Source organism: Etheostoma spectabile, chromosome 11 (assembly GCF_008692095.1).
Source record: "Etheostoma spectabile isolate EspeVRDwgs_2016 chromosome 11, UIUC_Espe_1.0, whole genome shotgun sequence".
NCBI lineage: Eukaryota > Metazoa > Chordata > Actinopteri > Perciformes > Percidae > Etheostoma > Etheostoma spectabile.
The window spans coordinates 3,628,662-3,644,660 of record NC_045743.1 but is presented as its reverse complement, the minus strand read 5'-3'; the positions used below and the strand labels follow the sequence as shown (position 1 = coordinate 3,644,660).

General features: G+C 41.6%; 2 protein-coding genes and 1 long non-coding RNA gene across 4 annotated transcripts; 2 read left to right on the top strand and 1 right to left on the bottom strand.

The window, feature by feature from the left end:
- Positions 1-429: 429 nt before the first annotated feature.
- Positions 430-4,325, top strand: commd6 (COMM domain containing 6). Of its 2 annotated transcripts, none has more exons than XM_032530150.1 (7): positions 430-698; positions 1,819-1,877; positions 2,264-2,326; positions 2,424-2,500; positions 2,825-2,993; positions 3,093-3,245; positions 3,320-4,325. In XM_032530150.1, exons 1-7 carry the CDS (start codon positions 674-676, stop codon positions 3,368-3,370), a joined length of 597 nt encoding a protein of 198 aa, XP_032386041.1. In that variant the 5' UTR covers positions 430-673; the 3' UTR covers positions 3,371-4,325. The 2 variants fall into 2 exon arrangements, with proteins under 2 accessions (XP_032386041.1, XP_032386040.1); XM_032530149.1 differs by having other exon boundaries at positions 2,421-2,500.
- On the bottom strand, positions 3,799-5,548 carry LOC116698306 (uncharacterized). The gene is made up of 2 exons (XR_004334180.1): positions 5,342-5,548; positions 3,799-4,840 (listed from the first exon to the last, which is right to left on the bottom strand). It is a non-coding gene; the product is annotated as an uncharacterized LOC116698306 (long non-coding RNA).
- LOC116698304 (TBC1 domain family member 4-like) lies at positions 4,809-15,911 on the top strand. The gene is made up of 3 exons (XM_032530148.1): positions 4,809-5,842; positions 15,405-15,533; positions 15,617-15,911. The coding sequence occupies exons 1-3, from the start codon at positions 5,444-5,446 to the stop codon at positions 15,881-15,883; spliced, it is 795 nt and encodes a 264-aa protein (XP_032386039.1). The 5' UTR covers positions 4,809-5,443; the 3' UTR covers positions 15,884-15,911.
- The last annotated feature ends 88 nt before the right edge of the window (positions 15,912-15,999 follow it).

Here is a 15,999-nt window from a genome sequence, read left to right as displayed (position 1 = left end):
AAAAAATAGAAACTATACAAAAACCATTCAAGACAAAGTTACAAGGTAAAGTGACAGTGATGTGCAGGGAGGCAGACTAGAGGCTTTAAAATCACTCATCAAAACACACCTCTTCAGATCAGCCTTCCACCAACAATAGTTTGACATATTATCCAATGTTAGTTATTGTTGTAATTGCTTTTGCTTGTTGCTTTTAATATGCTTGTTATATGTGTGTGTTGTTTGTGATCACATTTTTACTGTAAAGTGTATTTGCGTGAAATGTAAAGCGCTAAATAAATACATTTTATTATTATCATTTTTTTTTTTCTATTGTAGAAAGTTGAGGAACGGGGGCAGTAATGTAACGTCAAGAACGCCAACTGTCGTAAAACTCCAAAGAAAGAGAAAACCGCGCTCCAATACAGTAGGTGGCGGTATGCATCTTTTTACAACCTGACCATAAACAGAAAGAAGAAGAGTCACTGCAAAGACAGGCGTTCCTCTGCCAATAAAGTCTCATACATACATCATAAAGTCACTCAATTTGTCACTAGGAGGTTTGAAAAGAATAGTAATAATACCTAATACAGATTTGATCTATAGCTAAGTCCCTAAAGCGGTCTTAAAAGTTGCCAGGCGAGCAAGTCGCTAAATAGGCAGCACTGCCAAAACCTGCAACCAGACAGAGAAGATGCCAGCAGCAGAGGAATCGCATGGTGGGTTTTTAACTTGGATCACGTAGCTAGTAGGCTAGTCTTTTCACTTTCCAGTAGATTGTAGTTTGACTAGACGGAGGAAGAGCCAGGCTAGCATTGGGCACCATCCAGGAAATGTAGTTCGTCATTAGCGGTGTGGTGTTTGACTGTTTCCCTGTCGGTATGTGTTTCCCCTGACGGAGTGCTGAGCCAAACCATAGCCCCACTCCAACCTGTTTTTTATGAGATACAACCGGGAGAGCCATAGAGAGAGATCCCTCTGCCCTAACCGATACCAGTTATCTCTGCCAACACGCCTAACGTCAATCAGAGCGGAAGCCTAGCGATCTCAAGATCGTGCGTCTCGCACACACAGACAGTTAAAGAAGCTCGCACACAAACCGCCAACCAGCTGCCATCTTCGTTTTGACACAAAGGCGCACCTTGGGGAAACGGTTTTCTTAAAGGTCCCATGACATGGTGCTCTTTGAATGCTTTTACATGGACCTTGGTGGTCCCCTAATAGGGAGGCTGGGGGTGGGGCCTTGACCAACTACCATTTTGCTTGTTTGAAAGCCATGATGTCTCTCCCTCATGTGTGGGCCAAAGAAGAGAAAGGGGAGGCAACCTTGCTCCTTATGACCTCATAAGGGGCAATATTCCAGATCGGCCCATCTGAGCTTCCATTTTCTCAAAGGCAAAGCAGGATACCCAGGGCTCGGTTTACACTTTTTGCTATTTCTAGCCACTGGGGGACCATAGGCAGGCTGGATACATTTATACATTTACATACAATACATATATTTCTGATGTTCGTGCTTTTATTTTTGATCATGTCCTTCCTGAGTTTGTTGTGTTTTGAACAGTTTCCGTTTGGTTTTTATATATGTGATATAATTAAACACTAATATTAACCTAATTATTATTTCTGAATGCATTCTATAATTATGAGAAAAAGAAGAAGACTGATAACGCTAGCTAGACTGACATATTTGTAATAGTTTTATCATAAATGCATAATTAACATCATAAATGCTATTGCAGTTGAAGTTGCTTGCCTGGTTTTAAACAGGAAGCCTGGAGGTATCATGGTTAACACAGACTCACATGACACTGTGACTTACTTAATGTCTGTACTTAGGTGTCAACAAAGTTGTGGACAACATCTGTAAGCTTTCTCCAGATGTGTTGGCTGAAGCAGTAAGTATGTTTTATCTCTAGCATAGAACTGATTGACTTGATTATTGTTTAAGTGAGTAAAGTGCTTAGAAGGAAAGCAATGCACATCCTGGCGTAATTGTTGGCCTGTAGTATTTGTTAAATTTCGACAGGCACAAAATTGATTTCGGAAACAACAATGTAAACCCAACATGCCTCTTTACACTTCTTTTTATAAGACATGCAACAGCACAAAGTTGTTTGGGTACAAACATCTCAGTGGGATTAACAACTGGATGTTAATTACAATATAAGAGCGTTTGTTGTAGGGCTATTAGCAGCCACACTGCAGAATTTGCACAGGATGTGGTTTTGTTGCCATAGAGGTTCTACTGTAGTTGTGATAACTAATCTTATAATCTCCACAGTGTCAGCACATTCTGACATATCTTCAAGGACAAACTAAAGGAGTAGATTCAGCTGAAATTTCTGTGAGTCAATATTTCCTTAGAACATTTTTCAACTTATAGTAACCCATCTTCCCAAGTTCCTCTTTCATTACTTGTTTTTTTTTTTTTTTCTGGGCAGAAATTTCAAAGAGCTGGAGTCAGACTTGACCATGAAGCTCTACAGAACATTATCAGATTTCTCCTGTTAACATTCAGGTATCTTCTGTCCTATTTTTTTATTATTTTGCCTCTGAATGTTGTTTGTAATCTGGTGAATGTGTCTTCTCCTGTGTAGCCCACATGTATTCCTCATGTCATTGTTTAAGGCCCAACATATTGATTGGTTTGTCCAGTTTGATGCATTTGCATGTTCATTCCAAATCCCCTAAATGAGATCATTTCTATTGCATTGGCTCCAATTGTGTGACAGAGCTTTAACAGCCTTTATCCTGGATTATGCGCCTGGCAAAAGGCTAAATCATACATAAAGAAGGGCTTTGTTGTTCGCAGAATTGTGATAGTTCATATTTGTTTCATCAGGTCAGCTGGGAAGAGCAACCTCTCTGGGGATGACCTTGTGTCCAGGCTAGAAGAAGGCAGTAAAAAGTGGCCCAAAGCTTCCCTTCAGGTGTTGCATAGGTTGTGGAGTGAACATGGTGCATTAGTCCATGCTCAGCAGCAGGTCCAGGCCATGCTCAGCATCAGCCAGGTATGTATACATCTCATTTTCAATAAAGTTTCTATATTTCATAGACTGTGCCTATATTTGCGGCCGATGAGACTTTGTTGTTTTGCTGTATGTTTCTAGTTAGTGGACATGCAGTGGAAGCTCGGCATGGCAGTGAGCTCCGACACCTGCCGGTCTCTCAACTCCCCGTACGTGTCCCTACTGCTAAAGATCGCTGAGCCCTCCGGGCAGATTTGTCAGAGGTCTTTTGAAATGACCATTCCACAGTTCCAGGTCTGCATTACTGGATGTGAATGTAGTGGTGCTGGTGTAATTATTTACATTAATTATTTTTTTGTCCTCTGCAGAACTTTCACAAGCAGTTCAAGGAGATGGCAGCCGTTATGGAGACTGTGTGATCGTTGCAAGTTCACCTGAGTTTTAGTCAAAATGACACAACAGTTAACTTGTTACCCAACCGAAGAACTGCTTGACACAGGTGTGTGTCTTCTTGCTGTTTAACAACATACCAATTTTTCCAAATGTCAATTGTCTGATTTTCCCTTTCCATTTTAAACCGATTGCATAATAATGCAGTAACAATCATTAAATGGAAACCTCCAGCAGCTTAGAGCACAAAATCAATGAAATGCTTAGTGTCAGTCACTGTTTACCATCCAACTAATCTGTAATGTAGGATCCAGAATAAATTCTGACCTAACTTTTGGTAGTCTTGTAGTCTTAATATTGGTTCTAATGGGGAGTCCACAGGCTCTGCAGCAAATTTATGGATCCTTTGATTATCTGGTGTGCAGATTGTCTTTGATTCCATTTTTAAATGGATGGATCTCATTAATTTCCATTTTCGCCACAATCCATTGTAGACAGTCAATTCAATACAATGTCAACACTCAAAGAACAGAAATACAACCACACAATTTTATCAAGTGGGGGTCTATTTGATGGCCTGCCCTGTGTTATATAAAGGTCCACAGTTGAAATATGTATACGTCCTTGAGGTATACACATTTAAGTCCTCACCAGTACTGTGGGGTTTAGTAGGCTGCAGAACTCCAGTGGCTACTGCCTCGGTGATGAGGTTATATATGGCACAGTTTCTATTTTGGGGATAGGAGGAGTGCTTGGAATTATAGCATTCAGTAGATGGGAACTTCTGTAGTGCATAAAGCATATCAGATAGGATTACAGCTTTCCAAGACTATGAATCAGCACAGCCTGCTTGTAAACAGTCAGGTGTGAACTGCCTTAGTGAAGTAATGCATATTGTGCTGCCAACATAGTAATTGGCCAGGTCTAGTCTTCACCACTTCTGCACATTTTACCAGGTGAAGGCTTTTGGTAGGTAGGATGACAGCAAACAAAGGTATGCACCTGGAGGACTAGTGCAGTGGAGGCTGCAAACACTTTCCCCACTACCATACAAGAGGCTTTCCAGTATTTTAATTATTTAATTTCCAGTGTTTGTCTAATCATATCAGCTGTACTTGTAGGCCTATATTGTTGGGTAGATTAATTTATAATAAACTTTATTTTATAAACTACATGTGTTTTGCGTCCTACTGTCAGACTAATGTAGAGTGAAAAAGTACAAAATAAATCTCTGAAATATAGTGGAGTAGAAGTAGAAAGTGGCTCAAATAAAGTAAGTGCATCAAAGTTGTACTTAAGTATATACAGCACTTGAGTAAATGTATTCCACCACTGCTATTATGCACTGTTGAGAAAGGTGGAGCTTCGTGCTGTCACGTTTCGCACGGCGGCTCTGCCCTGCCCACTCCTCCAGCACATGGGATGGTTGGGCGGGTCATAAACGCGCACAGCCGCTCCGCCTCCAAGGCGTTGTGGAAGAAAGGATCTCAGTCGGGACCCTGCATTAAAAGGCGATAAACAAGCATCAATGTATGTATTACAGAAACGAAAAAAAAAAAATGCGACCACGCCGACTAAGCTCATAGGATTTTAGAGCTGGGATTGTTTCAATGCGCCGCGCCGTTGTGCGCTCTGGAGCAACGCAGCGCGTCAAAGAATTCCGATTTCTCGGCGACTTGTTTACACAGGAGCCAACCAAAGCCACGTTTTAAGCAAGCTTGGTTGGGACAGTACAGTACATGACCGTTTAGCATTTGAGTTACTGCCCATGCAAACAGTGGACAACAGTGCAGGGAAGCAAGCTACAAATACATCAGTATAAATGAATTTTCTTGAAATCCTAGAAAGCAAACTGTCCATCGGTGAGATTTTGATAACATGAAGTGTTGCTGCTGATCGACACGGCGAGCACGTGCAGTAGCTAATCGCTTCGTTGTATGAACTTTCACCGTGGATCTGGACATGAAAACTGTTGCAAATTAAACACAACGACGTCTGACCTTGGTTGCAAATGGTACAGATCGGCTCGGCATCATTTTTGAAAGTAGTCTTTAGTCCCACATCGCTGTCACCGAGTTTGGCCGAAAGTCTGACGGGGCGACATGGAGAGCAAGGAGGAGAGGGAGAACAGCCCTCTGAAGTCCGACAGGAGGTTTGCCCTGACTTACATCGGCTGGTCGTCGCTCGACAGGCGGACCACCCTGCCCATGCTTCCGTGGCTGGTGGCTGAGATCCGCAGGAAAAGTGAGAAAGGCGACTGCGGCCCCGTGGTGCAGCCGAGAGAAGTTCAGCTGGTCCTCAACCCCCCCTTCGTCCGATGTGTCCCCTCCAACAGCAACAACTCTTCAGTCTTTATATTCGAGCACAAAGCACAGCTCATCTCTCGCTTCATACACAACAGCAATGACCTCACCTATTTTGCCTATCTGCTGCGGGGCCAGCCTGACAACCCTGAGTCCGAGATGTCATGTCACGTCTTTAAGGCCTCCGACCCCAACCAGGTAGGCATGCCCAAGTGTCAAAATACCCATGACACATGACAACAGTTTGCCAGGCAGAGAGAAGTAGTCTACACTTAATAGCATGCAAAGAAAAATGTTGATGAAAAGAAAATATGGGAATCAGGACTGTCATCACTCAAATAATAAATATTATTTCTGGAGTATTGCTATAGGCACTTAAGTGTGTTTGAGTGACCCCATACTGCTCAAAACTCTCAATGTAATGTTTTCATGATATTTCAAAAGTGATTTACATCTACAATGTCAAAATCTGGGTGTAAACCTACTGATGTCAAGATTTACATTAAGGCCCACTTATGTACACTTTATGATGGACACCCATAATAAAATGTACTGTCCAAATGTAAACACAAGACAAAGGAATATCCCAATCTCCTTTAGGTAACCGCAATGTCATTTAATCTTAAACGCACAGTAGCTTAGTCAGTGGTCCAAACATGTTTGCTTTGGTATTAAGTATTTAGGCCACCAGTTGGTGGGAATGATCAACGGAGCACCCTGGATTTTTGGCAAAGTTAATCCATCTCTGTGCTATTGTCTTTATTTGATCAGAAATGTCTTTGGTGACTGGTGTGACAACAACTGAGTATAGGCCCAATATCGAGTCAGCACATTTCCATGCTGATCAGCATGCCACTCTTGAGTAATATACTGAAATGTAGTAAACAGTCCAAAATCAGGAACGTCGGAGTCAGTGTTTGAAAAAGAATATGCACTCATGTTTTCTGGTCTTTGTTGAAATGTATCTTAGGTCATAGTGTATGTGTAAGGCACTGTGCTCAAGATCTCACCCCAGTGGCACTGGTCTGTCTGTATGTTTGCGGTAGTGAATGAGAAATGCTTAAAGGAGAATTCCAGTCAATTTCAACATGTAGCTCTGTTGTTTGTAAATTTGGAGTGTCAATAGAGAGAAAAACGAAAACAATCAGTGCTGCCTACACCGTGTTATCCTCCTGCTAGAGTTAGCATCCAACAGGCTGAAACAGGGCAAGTTTTAAACGTGTTTTTCGCCTCTAAACATGTTGAAAATGTCATTAAAAGTGCCTACCCATGTGCAGGGATTCCTTCTGAGTGAACACAGTGAATCTCACTTCTGTAGATGTGAAAGAAATACATGAAAGTTGTTCTAATTCAGCTCTGTTTAGTTTATTCTCATTTCCCAAATGAACAAGGAAACCGTCATAAGTCAGAGGTGGGTAGAGTAGTCAAAAATTGTACTCAAGTAAAAGTACTGTTACTTTAGAATAATATGACTCAAGTAAAAGTAGTCATCCAAATAATTGAGTAAGAGTAAAAAAGTGCTTGATGAAAAAACTACTCAAGTAGTGAGTAACTGTTGAGTAACGTCTGATTTATTTCTTAACACAAGCATCAATCAGACCGACAAAAATACAAAATAATCATCTTTAGGCAAATTATAGTTCATCCAATCAATAGAATCAATTAAAATTAATTTATTAATTACAAAATATTTTTTTTCTTTTGATGGATACTGCATGTGCAAAACATACTGTATGTAACCTAAAAGACAAAGATCCACCTCTCCACAGCAGAAACTAAAACTACCGCTACGTCTCCTCAGGTTAGATGTTGAGTTGTTGAACGCTCACATGTCCGTTTGTTTTGGTCGACCCAGAAGGCGCCGCATAACGTAGCTGCTGTTTCGCAATTTTCCTAAAAGGCAACCATGCTTTCACTATGAGGCCGGGGGGGTTCCTCCTGGTCTGCGTTGCCTTGGCAACGGTTGATTCTGACATCTTTGATTTGCTACGACCGTAAAGCTAACCTGTCCCGGCGCTGAGATCGAGTTTGGTCACGTGACTGCACGACGACGTTTGATTGGTGAAACACAGTCGCGTGGTAGAGCCTTAAGCGGAAGATTCTCTCTCTGTCAAAATAAAAACATTAAAATGAGACGTACGCTGGGGTAAAAACAATGACGCGTAGAATACCAAAGAGGTAAAAAGAAACGTAACGAGCTCATTGTAGCCTGATGTGGCGGAGTAAGACAGTTTATTCTTCACTAATCTACTCAAGTACAAGTAAAAGTATAGTGATATAAAACTACTCCTAGAAGTACAATTTTTTTTCAAAAACTTACTCAAGTAAATGTAACTCGTTACTACCCACCTCTGTCATAAGTAATGTTGTCAAAAACAGCTATCCAGTTATGCTCACGTTTTTCATTGATCTGAAGTACGCCTGCGTTGTATCATGTTTCCTGTGGTATGTGCAGGGCTCTGGCAGGCTGTTTCTCTGCTGGTGAAAGCTGAGAGCTGAAGAGGCAACACCCAGATGCACTTTCGAGGTGTCTGGCCTCTCTACTGACATCCAAATGTTCACCAACAGTCAGAAAGGCATCTTGAACATACCTCATTAAGCATTATTATGCAACAAGAACTGGTTTGGCAGCCAGCAAGCTAGCAACATGTGCAAGGTTGGCCATGTGGAATGCATGGGTTATTCTACCAGTGCATTGCTGCCATGTAAAAAAAACAACGTGGTTCATTTCATTGTTAATGATTTGATTATTTACCAAGGTATTTTCTGTTTATAATACAGGCATTCTTGTTGTAATATTGTGACTTTTCTATTTATCTCAAGTTACTTTGATGACATGGTAATAAGACTTTGCTTTTATTTTTTAATGGCAGGCATGTTTTGAAAATCTATTCTTAGTTGTAGACATGACATTGTGTAAAGCCTTAGGAAAGACCCCTGGCATCTCCCAATATGATGTGAAAGGTTACAATGACACTTATGATGTCTCGAAGAGCAGAGGAGCTTAGTTTGCCTATTAGATTTTGTGTAGGCATAGAAAACAAAATCAAGTTTTAACAAAAAGAAATGCAAACGAAGCACATAAACAGGGGATGTCTCATTGTGTGTGTCTTCCTTTGTTTGAACGGTTGGGTAATTAATATCAAGTTTGACTTCTTCAACTTGAAATGCAACTTCAGTCCTCATATATATAGTAAAAGTTTTTTATTCAGCTGTAATTGGATATTTTGCAAAAAGTGCAGCTATTGTTGCATTTATGTACTCTTGATTGGTGTATCCATGACGACAGGCTACAAACAATGTTTTGCCAGACACTGTTTGTTTAGAGTTTAATTGTAACATTTTACTTGGATGAAATTAGGGATACTCATCTACGTCCTCAGTGAGACTCTCATGACACAAATTTAACACTGACTCAAGTCCTCTTCATTGTGCCGTGATCAAACCTGCCCCAGACAGTCCGAGCCTGCACGGTGTCCTCTGCTCTCACTTGGAACTAGACTACAGTGGAATCTCTCACTGGGTGACTCTGCTGTCGGGCGGGTGCTGGTCATCATTCAGTGACATGTACTGACAGTGGGACACACTCATGAGCCAAGTCAGGGCAAGAGTGACAAACTTGTCTGCACTATAAAAGTCTAAATCAGCATTTAGTCAACCATCTGTTATGGAGTAACATAAAGAAAACAGACATTACTTTTTTATTCTGTGCCTTTTGAGAAGCGTTGTACTCCTGTTAAGTCACACCTGTGCAAGTTTTGGTTAGACAGGACAGGTGAGCTGGCTGTGAACATCATCACGTTTCTTGCACAATGAAAACTAAAGCGCTTCGATTCTTATCTGGTTGTCATGAGAGACAATGTGCTTAATCTGTTAACAGGGCATTGGGAACGCATTTAGTTCATTCAAGTTAAAGTAGCAGTGCATGCTTGGAAAATGTGCCTGTCTTTACCTCCATATGGTCACTAAACACAGTCAACTGTTTCCATTATTTCAAATTGATTCTCTTCTTAGCTCTAATATAATACATTGGTTTGACGGTGCAAAATTGCAGGATATATCTGTTTGATTGTGAGTAAACTTGTGCTAATAGAGAACTGACTGCCCCTGATCTTTTTTTTATAACGGACATATTATTCGTTTTGTTCTGACATTGTACTGTAATGACATATTAAAGACACATAACATGGTCTTCCATAGAAAACGTTTTGTTTTAATGCAAAAAAAACTAAAAGAGTTTAGGATGTAAAGGATGTTTTTCCCCTGTGATATTAGCTTCCATGTAAAGGTGACATAAGAGCACTTGTCTTGCTTTGTTTTGAGTAAGGACGCGAACTTTGTTTAACTATGGTGCCCAGTTTGTCCTTACGCAGTTGGAAAATCACTGGGAAGACTTCACAGCAACAATGAGGTGCTGTTAGAGCCAATGCTTGGAGAGTTCCAGCCACACAAAGACAGATGTTTAAAGTGCCAGTATTATCCAGGAACAAGCAACCTTATTATTATTATTATTATTATTATTATTTTATTTTTTTTAAGTAAGTTGCCTGTATTTTATAAGGCGGTTTCCGATTCCTTTTTTTGTGGCTCATTGGTTTGGACGGGTATACCTTGACATTCGAAATTCTGGCAAATGTGGTCAGCTGCAATTGGCTTTTATTTTTATTTTGAGTAACTTTGCAAGAACATTGATTACATAACTTCAAAAAGCATGCAATCTCTGATTGCTTCTTTTCTGTCATGGAGAATTATCTTCAATGCCTCTGTTTGTGACTGCTTTCATTCTTATCTTGTATTGACACATTGATAACCCGTGTGTCTCTAAAAGAAGTCTAATTAGGCCTATTTGCAGATTGTGTGGGCAGGTGTGTTTCGTCCTTAACCTGGTTAGTCTTAATGCGTCTGATAAGGGCAACAGACTTTGCCAGCTGCTGTTTGATCAGATATTATCAGGGCCTATTGTAGAGAGGTTTGACACAGCATGAGTCATGCACTGAGAGTGAGGACTCCAGCTCTGGAGGGACAATCCTCATGTTTGTTTTCTCCTAAGCTCTAAAGCTGTTGGCGTTTATGTAGACCGGCTTTTGGATCACAGCCAGTGTCACCGATATTGTTTGATAAAGCCAGGCAATGATGGGTGAAGGTTAGATGGGAAAACCAGGTCGAAGAACCGGCACAGTGGGAGGCTATGTTTTTTAAATAGATTTCCAGTAGAAAACTATACAGTCTATGTGGGTAACACACAGCTACTCTCTATTCAACAGCTTTTGCCTGTCTTCACCCAAAGAATGAGCACCTCGATACTGGGTTGTTTACAAATAATTAATCGGACCTAATGATGCTGTGGTGTCCTCTTACCCATGTATAAACCAGCAGTGCCTTTAAATGTTAAGATGGCGCTGTTATTTCTTTCCTGCACAGGCCTAGTTGCATGACAGATCAGACCAGTGCAGCTGTGATTCTCAGCCGCCAAGTCCTCTGAATTACCTTGACGTTGTCAGCACTGCTTTTGCCCATGCTTTTTTTTTCACAAAGGTAGCAGACTTGATCTCACATTGTTGTTAGTAAATAGGGGGGACATGTTTAAAGGGTATTTTGTGCTTACATTTATGAATAAACATTGGTCTCTGCACCTTTTTTTTTCACCAGTTTTCTGTTTTCTCAAAAGAGTCTTTTATAGTTTTCAAGCATGCCAGAAACATAAACCGACATTTACAAAATCAATTACACAGGTCAATTTTGTTAGAGTGAACAGATGGCGGAGTATGTATCACTAACCACCCACTGCCTGCCCTCTTCCTCATCCCAATGCAGCCCCCTGTCACCAGCCACCCCACAACTCAACCATTGGGCAGGCAGAAAATAGGACTTTAAAATAGCTCATGCAGCCACAGGAGCAATGTGGCAGAAAAGTATTTGATCTCTGTGTCTCATACATAAACTAGCCTCCAAACTTGGGTGTGTCATCTTCAGTTAACGTGAAAATTTTAAAGAAAACTTTTCGTCATGGGCGGGGCCGTGGGGGGGGGGGCCATTTTGTCGTTGCCACCAAACGGGAAAAAAAGGGGTGAAACTTGACGACGTTGTCCATTTGGTTTTGAAACTTTCCACGATTCATCAGAGTTCCGCCCCTGACGACATTACCCCGCTATTGGGCTAAAATCTACCCCCCAGGGGGCAACAGGAAGTAGTCCAAAAAGACAAGTGCTATACTTTAACGAACTCCCCTCAGAGATTTTCATCCCGATCATCTTCAAACTTGGTGTGTATCATCCTAGATGTTACCCGATGAAAAGTTATTAAAGAAAACTTTTCGTCATACGGTGTGGGCGGGGCCCATGGCGGCCATCTTGAGTGTTTAGCAATGAAGATGAAATTGGCTGTAACTACGTGTACTTGTGTATCTGCTTGAAATTTCCCACAAACACCAAAGTCCGGGCCCTGAGGACACCTACGGGCCCAAATATGGAGTTTTGGAGATAGCGCCACCATCTGGAAACAAGAAATATGCCTTATTGACAACATCATCCGTTTACATAAAACTTAGAATGTGTGGTCTACATGTGATACGGGAGGCGGCCCCTATTTTATACCACGCCCAGTCCCCTCAGGCCACGCCCCCTTTTTCATAACATTTAAACGTGTACATAGATACTTATTTTGAGGTGCCCATTGAACTCAGCACAGATTTTCCTTTTTTTTGGGTGATGTTTGACCCCGCCCCCCTATTGTTTGGGCCACGCCCCCTTTCCCCAGAAAAGGGAGCTGTATGACGTATGGGTTTGTGTGAGGTATCAATGAACTCAGCATAGACTTCCTTTTTAAATTGGTGATGTTTGAACCCGCCCCTTTATGATTCGGCCACGCCCCCTTTCACAGATAGTGACCTTATGACTTATAGGCTTGTGTGAGGTATCAATGAACTCAGCAGAGACTTCCTTTTTCATTGGTGATGTTTGACACGCCCCTTTTATGATGCGACCACGCCCCCTTTCCCACGAAAATGACGTGATGACGTATAGGCTGTGTGAGGTATCAGTGAACTCAGCAGGGAGTTCACTTTTCATTGGTGACATTTTCAGGGTACGAGTGACGCGCAAATGCGCGGCGATCGCAAGGAGAGGCGTCCGTCCAGTAAACCCCGACTGCGCGGGTTAGCGAGGGCCCTCCATCGCTGCTTGCAGCTTTAATTATTATTATTATATTATTTTTTTTTTTTTTAAGTAAGTTGCCTGTATTTTATAAGGCGGTTTCCGATTCCTTTTTTTTGTGGCTCATTGTTTGGACGGGTATACCTTGACATTCGAAATTCTGGCAAATGTGGTCAGCTGCAATTGGCTTTTTATTTTTATTTTGAGTAACTTTGCAAGAACATTGATTACATAACTTCAAAAAGCTGCAATCTCTGATTGCTTCTTTTCTGTCATGGAGAATTATCTTCAATGCCTCTGTTTGTGACTGCTTTTCATTCTTATCTTGTATTGGACACATTGATAACCCGTGTGTCTCTAAAAGAAGTCTAATTAGGCCTATTTGCAGATTGTGTGGGCAGGTGTGTTTCGTCCTTAACTGGTTAGTCTTAATGCGTCTGATAAGGGCAACAGACTTTGCCAGCTGCTGTTTGATCAGATATTATCAGGGCCTATTGTAGAGAGGTTTGACACAGCTGAGTCATGCACTGAGAGTGAGGACTCCAGCTCTGGAGGGACAATCCTCATGTTTGTTTTCTCCTAAGCTCTAAAGCTGTTGGCGTTTATGTAGACCGGCTTTTGGATCACAGCCAGTGTCACCGATATTGTTTGATAAAGCCAGGCATGATGGGTGAAGGTTAGATGGGAAAACCAGGTCGAAAAACCGGCACAGTGGGAGGCTAGTTTTTTAAATAGATTTCCAGTAGAAAACTATACAGTCTATGTGGGTAACACACAGCTACTCTCTATTCAACAGCTTTGCCTGTCTTCACCCAAAGAATGAGCACCTCGATACTGGGTTGTTTACAAAATTAATCGGACCTAATGAGCTGTGTGTCCTCTTCCCCATGTATAAACCAGCAGTGCCTTTTAAATGTTAAGATGGCGCTGTTATTTCTTTCCTGCACAGGCCTAGTTGCATGACAGATCAGACCAGTGCAAGCTGTGATTCTCAGCCGCCAAGTCCTCTGAATACCTTGACGTTGTCAGCACTGCTTTTGCCCATGCTTTTTTTTTCACAAAGGTAGCAGACTTGATCTCACATTGTTGTTAGTAATAGGGGGGACATGTTTAAAGGGTATTTTGTGCTTACATTTATGAATAAACATTGGTCCTCTGCACCTTTTTTTTCACCAGTTTTCTGTTTTCTCAAAAGAGTCTTTTATAGTTTTCAAGCATGCCAGAAACATAAACCGACATTTACAAAATCAATTACACAGGTCAATTTTGTTAGAGTGAACAGATGGCGGAGTATGTATCACTAACCACCCACTGCCTGCCCTCTTCCTCATCCCAATGCAGCCCCCTGTCACCAGCCACCCACAACTCAACCATTGGGCAGGCAGAAAATAGGACTTTAAAATAGCTCATGCAGCCACAGGAGCAATGTGGCAGAAAAGTATTTGATCTCTGTGTCTCATACATAAACTAGCCTCCATGAAAAGCAGGGATACACTTTCTCAAGACGTTTTCTTTTATTCACAATCATTCCTTTCCTGTTTACTTGACCTCCCGCTTCTATCCTGTTGTTCTGGTTACACCTTGGAAGTAAGACTGATTTTGTTACATAACTTCCTTCCCTGGTCTACATAATAAATATATTTGCTCAACAGACTGTTGGCAACTCTTATCAGAGATGCAATAGAGATGTGTACAGTGCGCGGAGCCACTGTTTGTTTAAGCACTCATTGTTGTCTTAAATGCGGTATTTGGCTGACCTTGGCTACGTCCCTGGTTCTCGGCACTCTCCCTTTTCAGAGAGCTGGGACTTGGAGGATTTCATTTGCGTTGTCTGCCAAAATTGTCATCTCAATTGTAAGTGTCCCACGACTGAGAGATGGTCTTGCTTCAAATTTTTAAGTATTGCTTAAGAGTGTGCTTTGAAAGACGTACATTTTCTGTCTTGACTTGTATTTTTTTTTTTTTTCCTGGATGCATGTTACTGAAACAGATACCCTGCTTGCATGGCACAAGCCGTTCCTGCAGGAGTTGAACAAGGTGCAAATGCCTCACACAGTGAAGCAGAAACAGGTTCAGTGACCTTTCAAGTCTCTCATTTTGTCCAGCTCTTTGTTTTGTCTTCTGTCCTATATTGTGTGGGTGTTTACTCTCTCCTCGCCTACTTCTGTTACCAATGTAGTGTTCGGTCCGTCTGCTGTTGACTAGCCTTGGTTAGTTCACATCTTGTGCCCTTGTTTTTATTTTAGCCTTGAGTCATTTAAAGTCACAATATGAAGTCAGGTCATATTATTTGTCAATCAAAGCAAGTTCCTGGCTGAACTGCAACTGTCAGCTAAACATACTTTTACCTGTTCTGGGTTGACTTCTGTTTGTGCATTAATGTGATGTGATTTTTTTTTTTGATATAGAAACTGGAAACAAATCACAAACTGTGTCTTTGGCGTTAATAGAGTTATTGCAGTTGATGTTGTTGTTGTTCAGTTGTAGGAAGAGCTGCAGAGAAACCCTGCTGGCGTTCAAGTATGCTTCCCTTACTCGTTTGTTATGGTTTTCCTCGTTAATGTCTTCCTATTCATCTCATCCCCTTGATCCACTCTCCTTTCATACAGGTCCCTGAGGTGATCAGCAGTATTCGCCAAGTGTCCAAATCAGCCCTAAAGGAAGATGCTAAGCCAAAACAGGAAGCTGACGAGGCCTTCTACAACTCCCAGAAGTTTGAAGTGCTTTACTGTGGCAAGGTGGAAATGAATGCGCTCCTCAAATATGAAGTATTTTCAATTGGGCAGTTGTATTAATGTTTCTGAATTAAAAATAATTCCAGGTGACAGTTTTGCAAAAAAAGGCTCCAGTCACCCTCATTGATGACTGCATCGATAAGTTCCGTCTGCATGAGGGTGAGCGCAAGCGCCTGCGGCTGCTCAGCGGTCGGCAAGGGTCCACAGAGAGTACCCCTGTGGAGCTGTTAATAGGGGAAGAAGGAGACCCTCTCTCCTCTGTTCTGAATGAGAGTATAGAAGACCCCGGAGGCCCTGGAGTGGAGGACATGTCGGGAGTTGGAGGTAAGAGTCTCAAGCAGATTGACGATTAGGAATAGCTGTTTTTTCAAAATAATGTGTATGCACATTGCTACAGAAGGTCAAAGCTGAATCTGCAAGTAGCGTTGGTCAGTTTACAGCCACTTTCCCCTTCGCTACCCCTACCCCT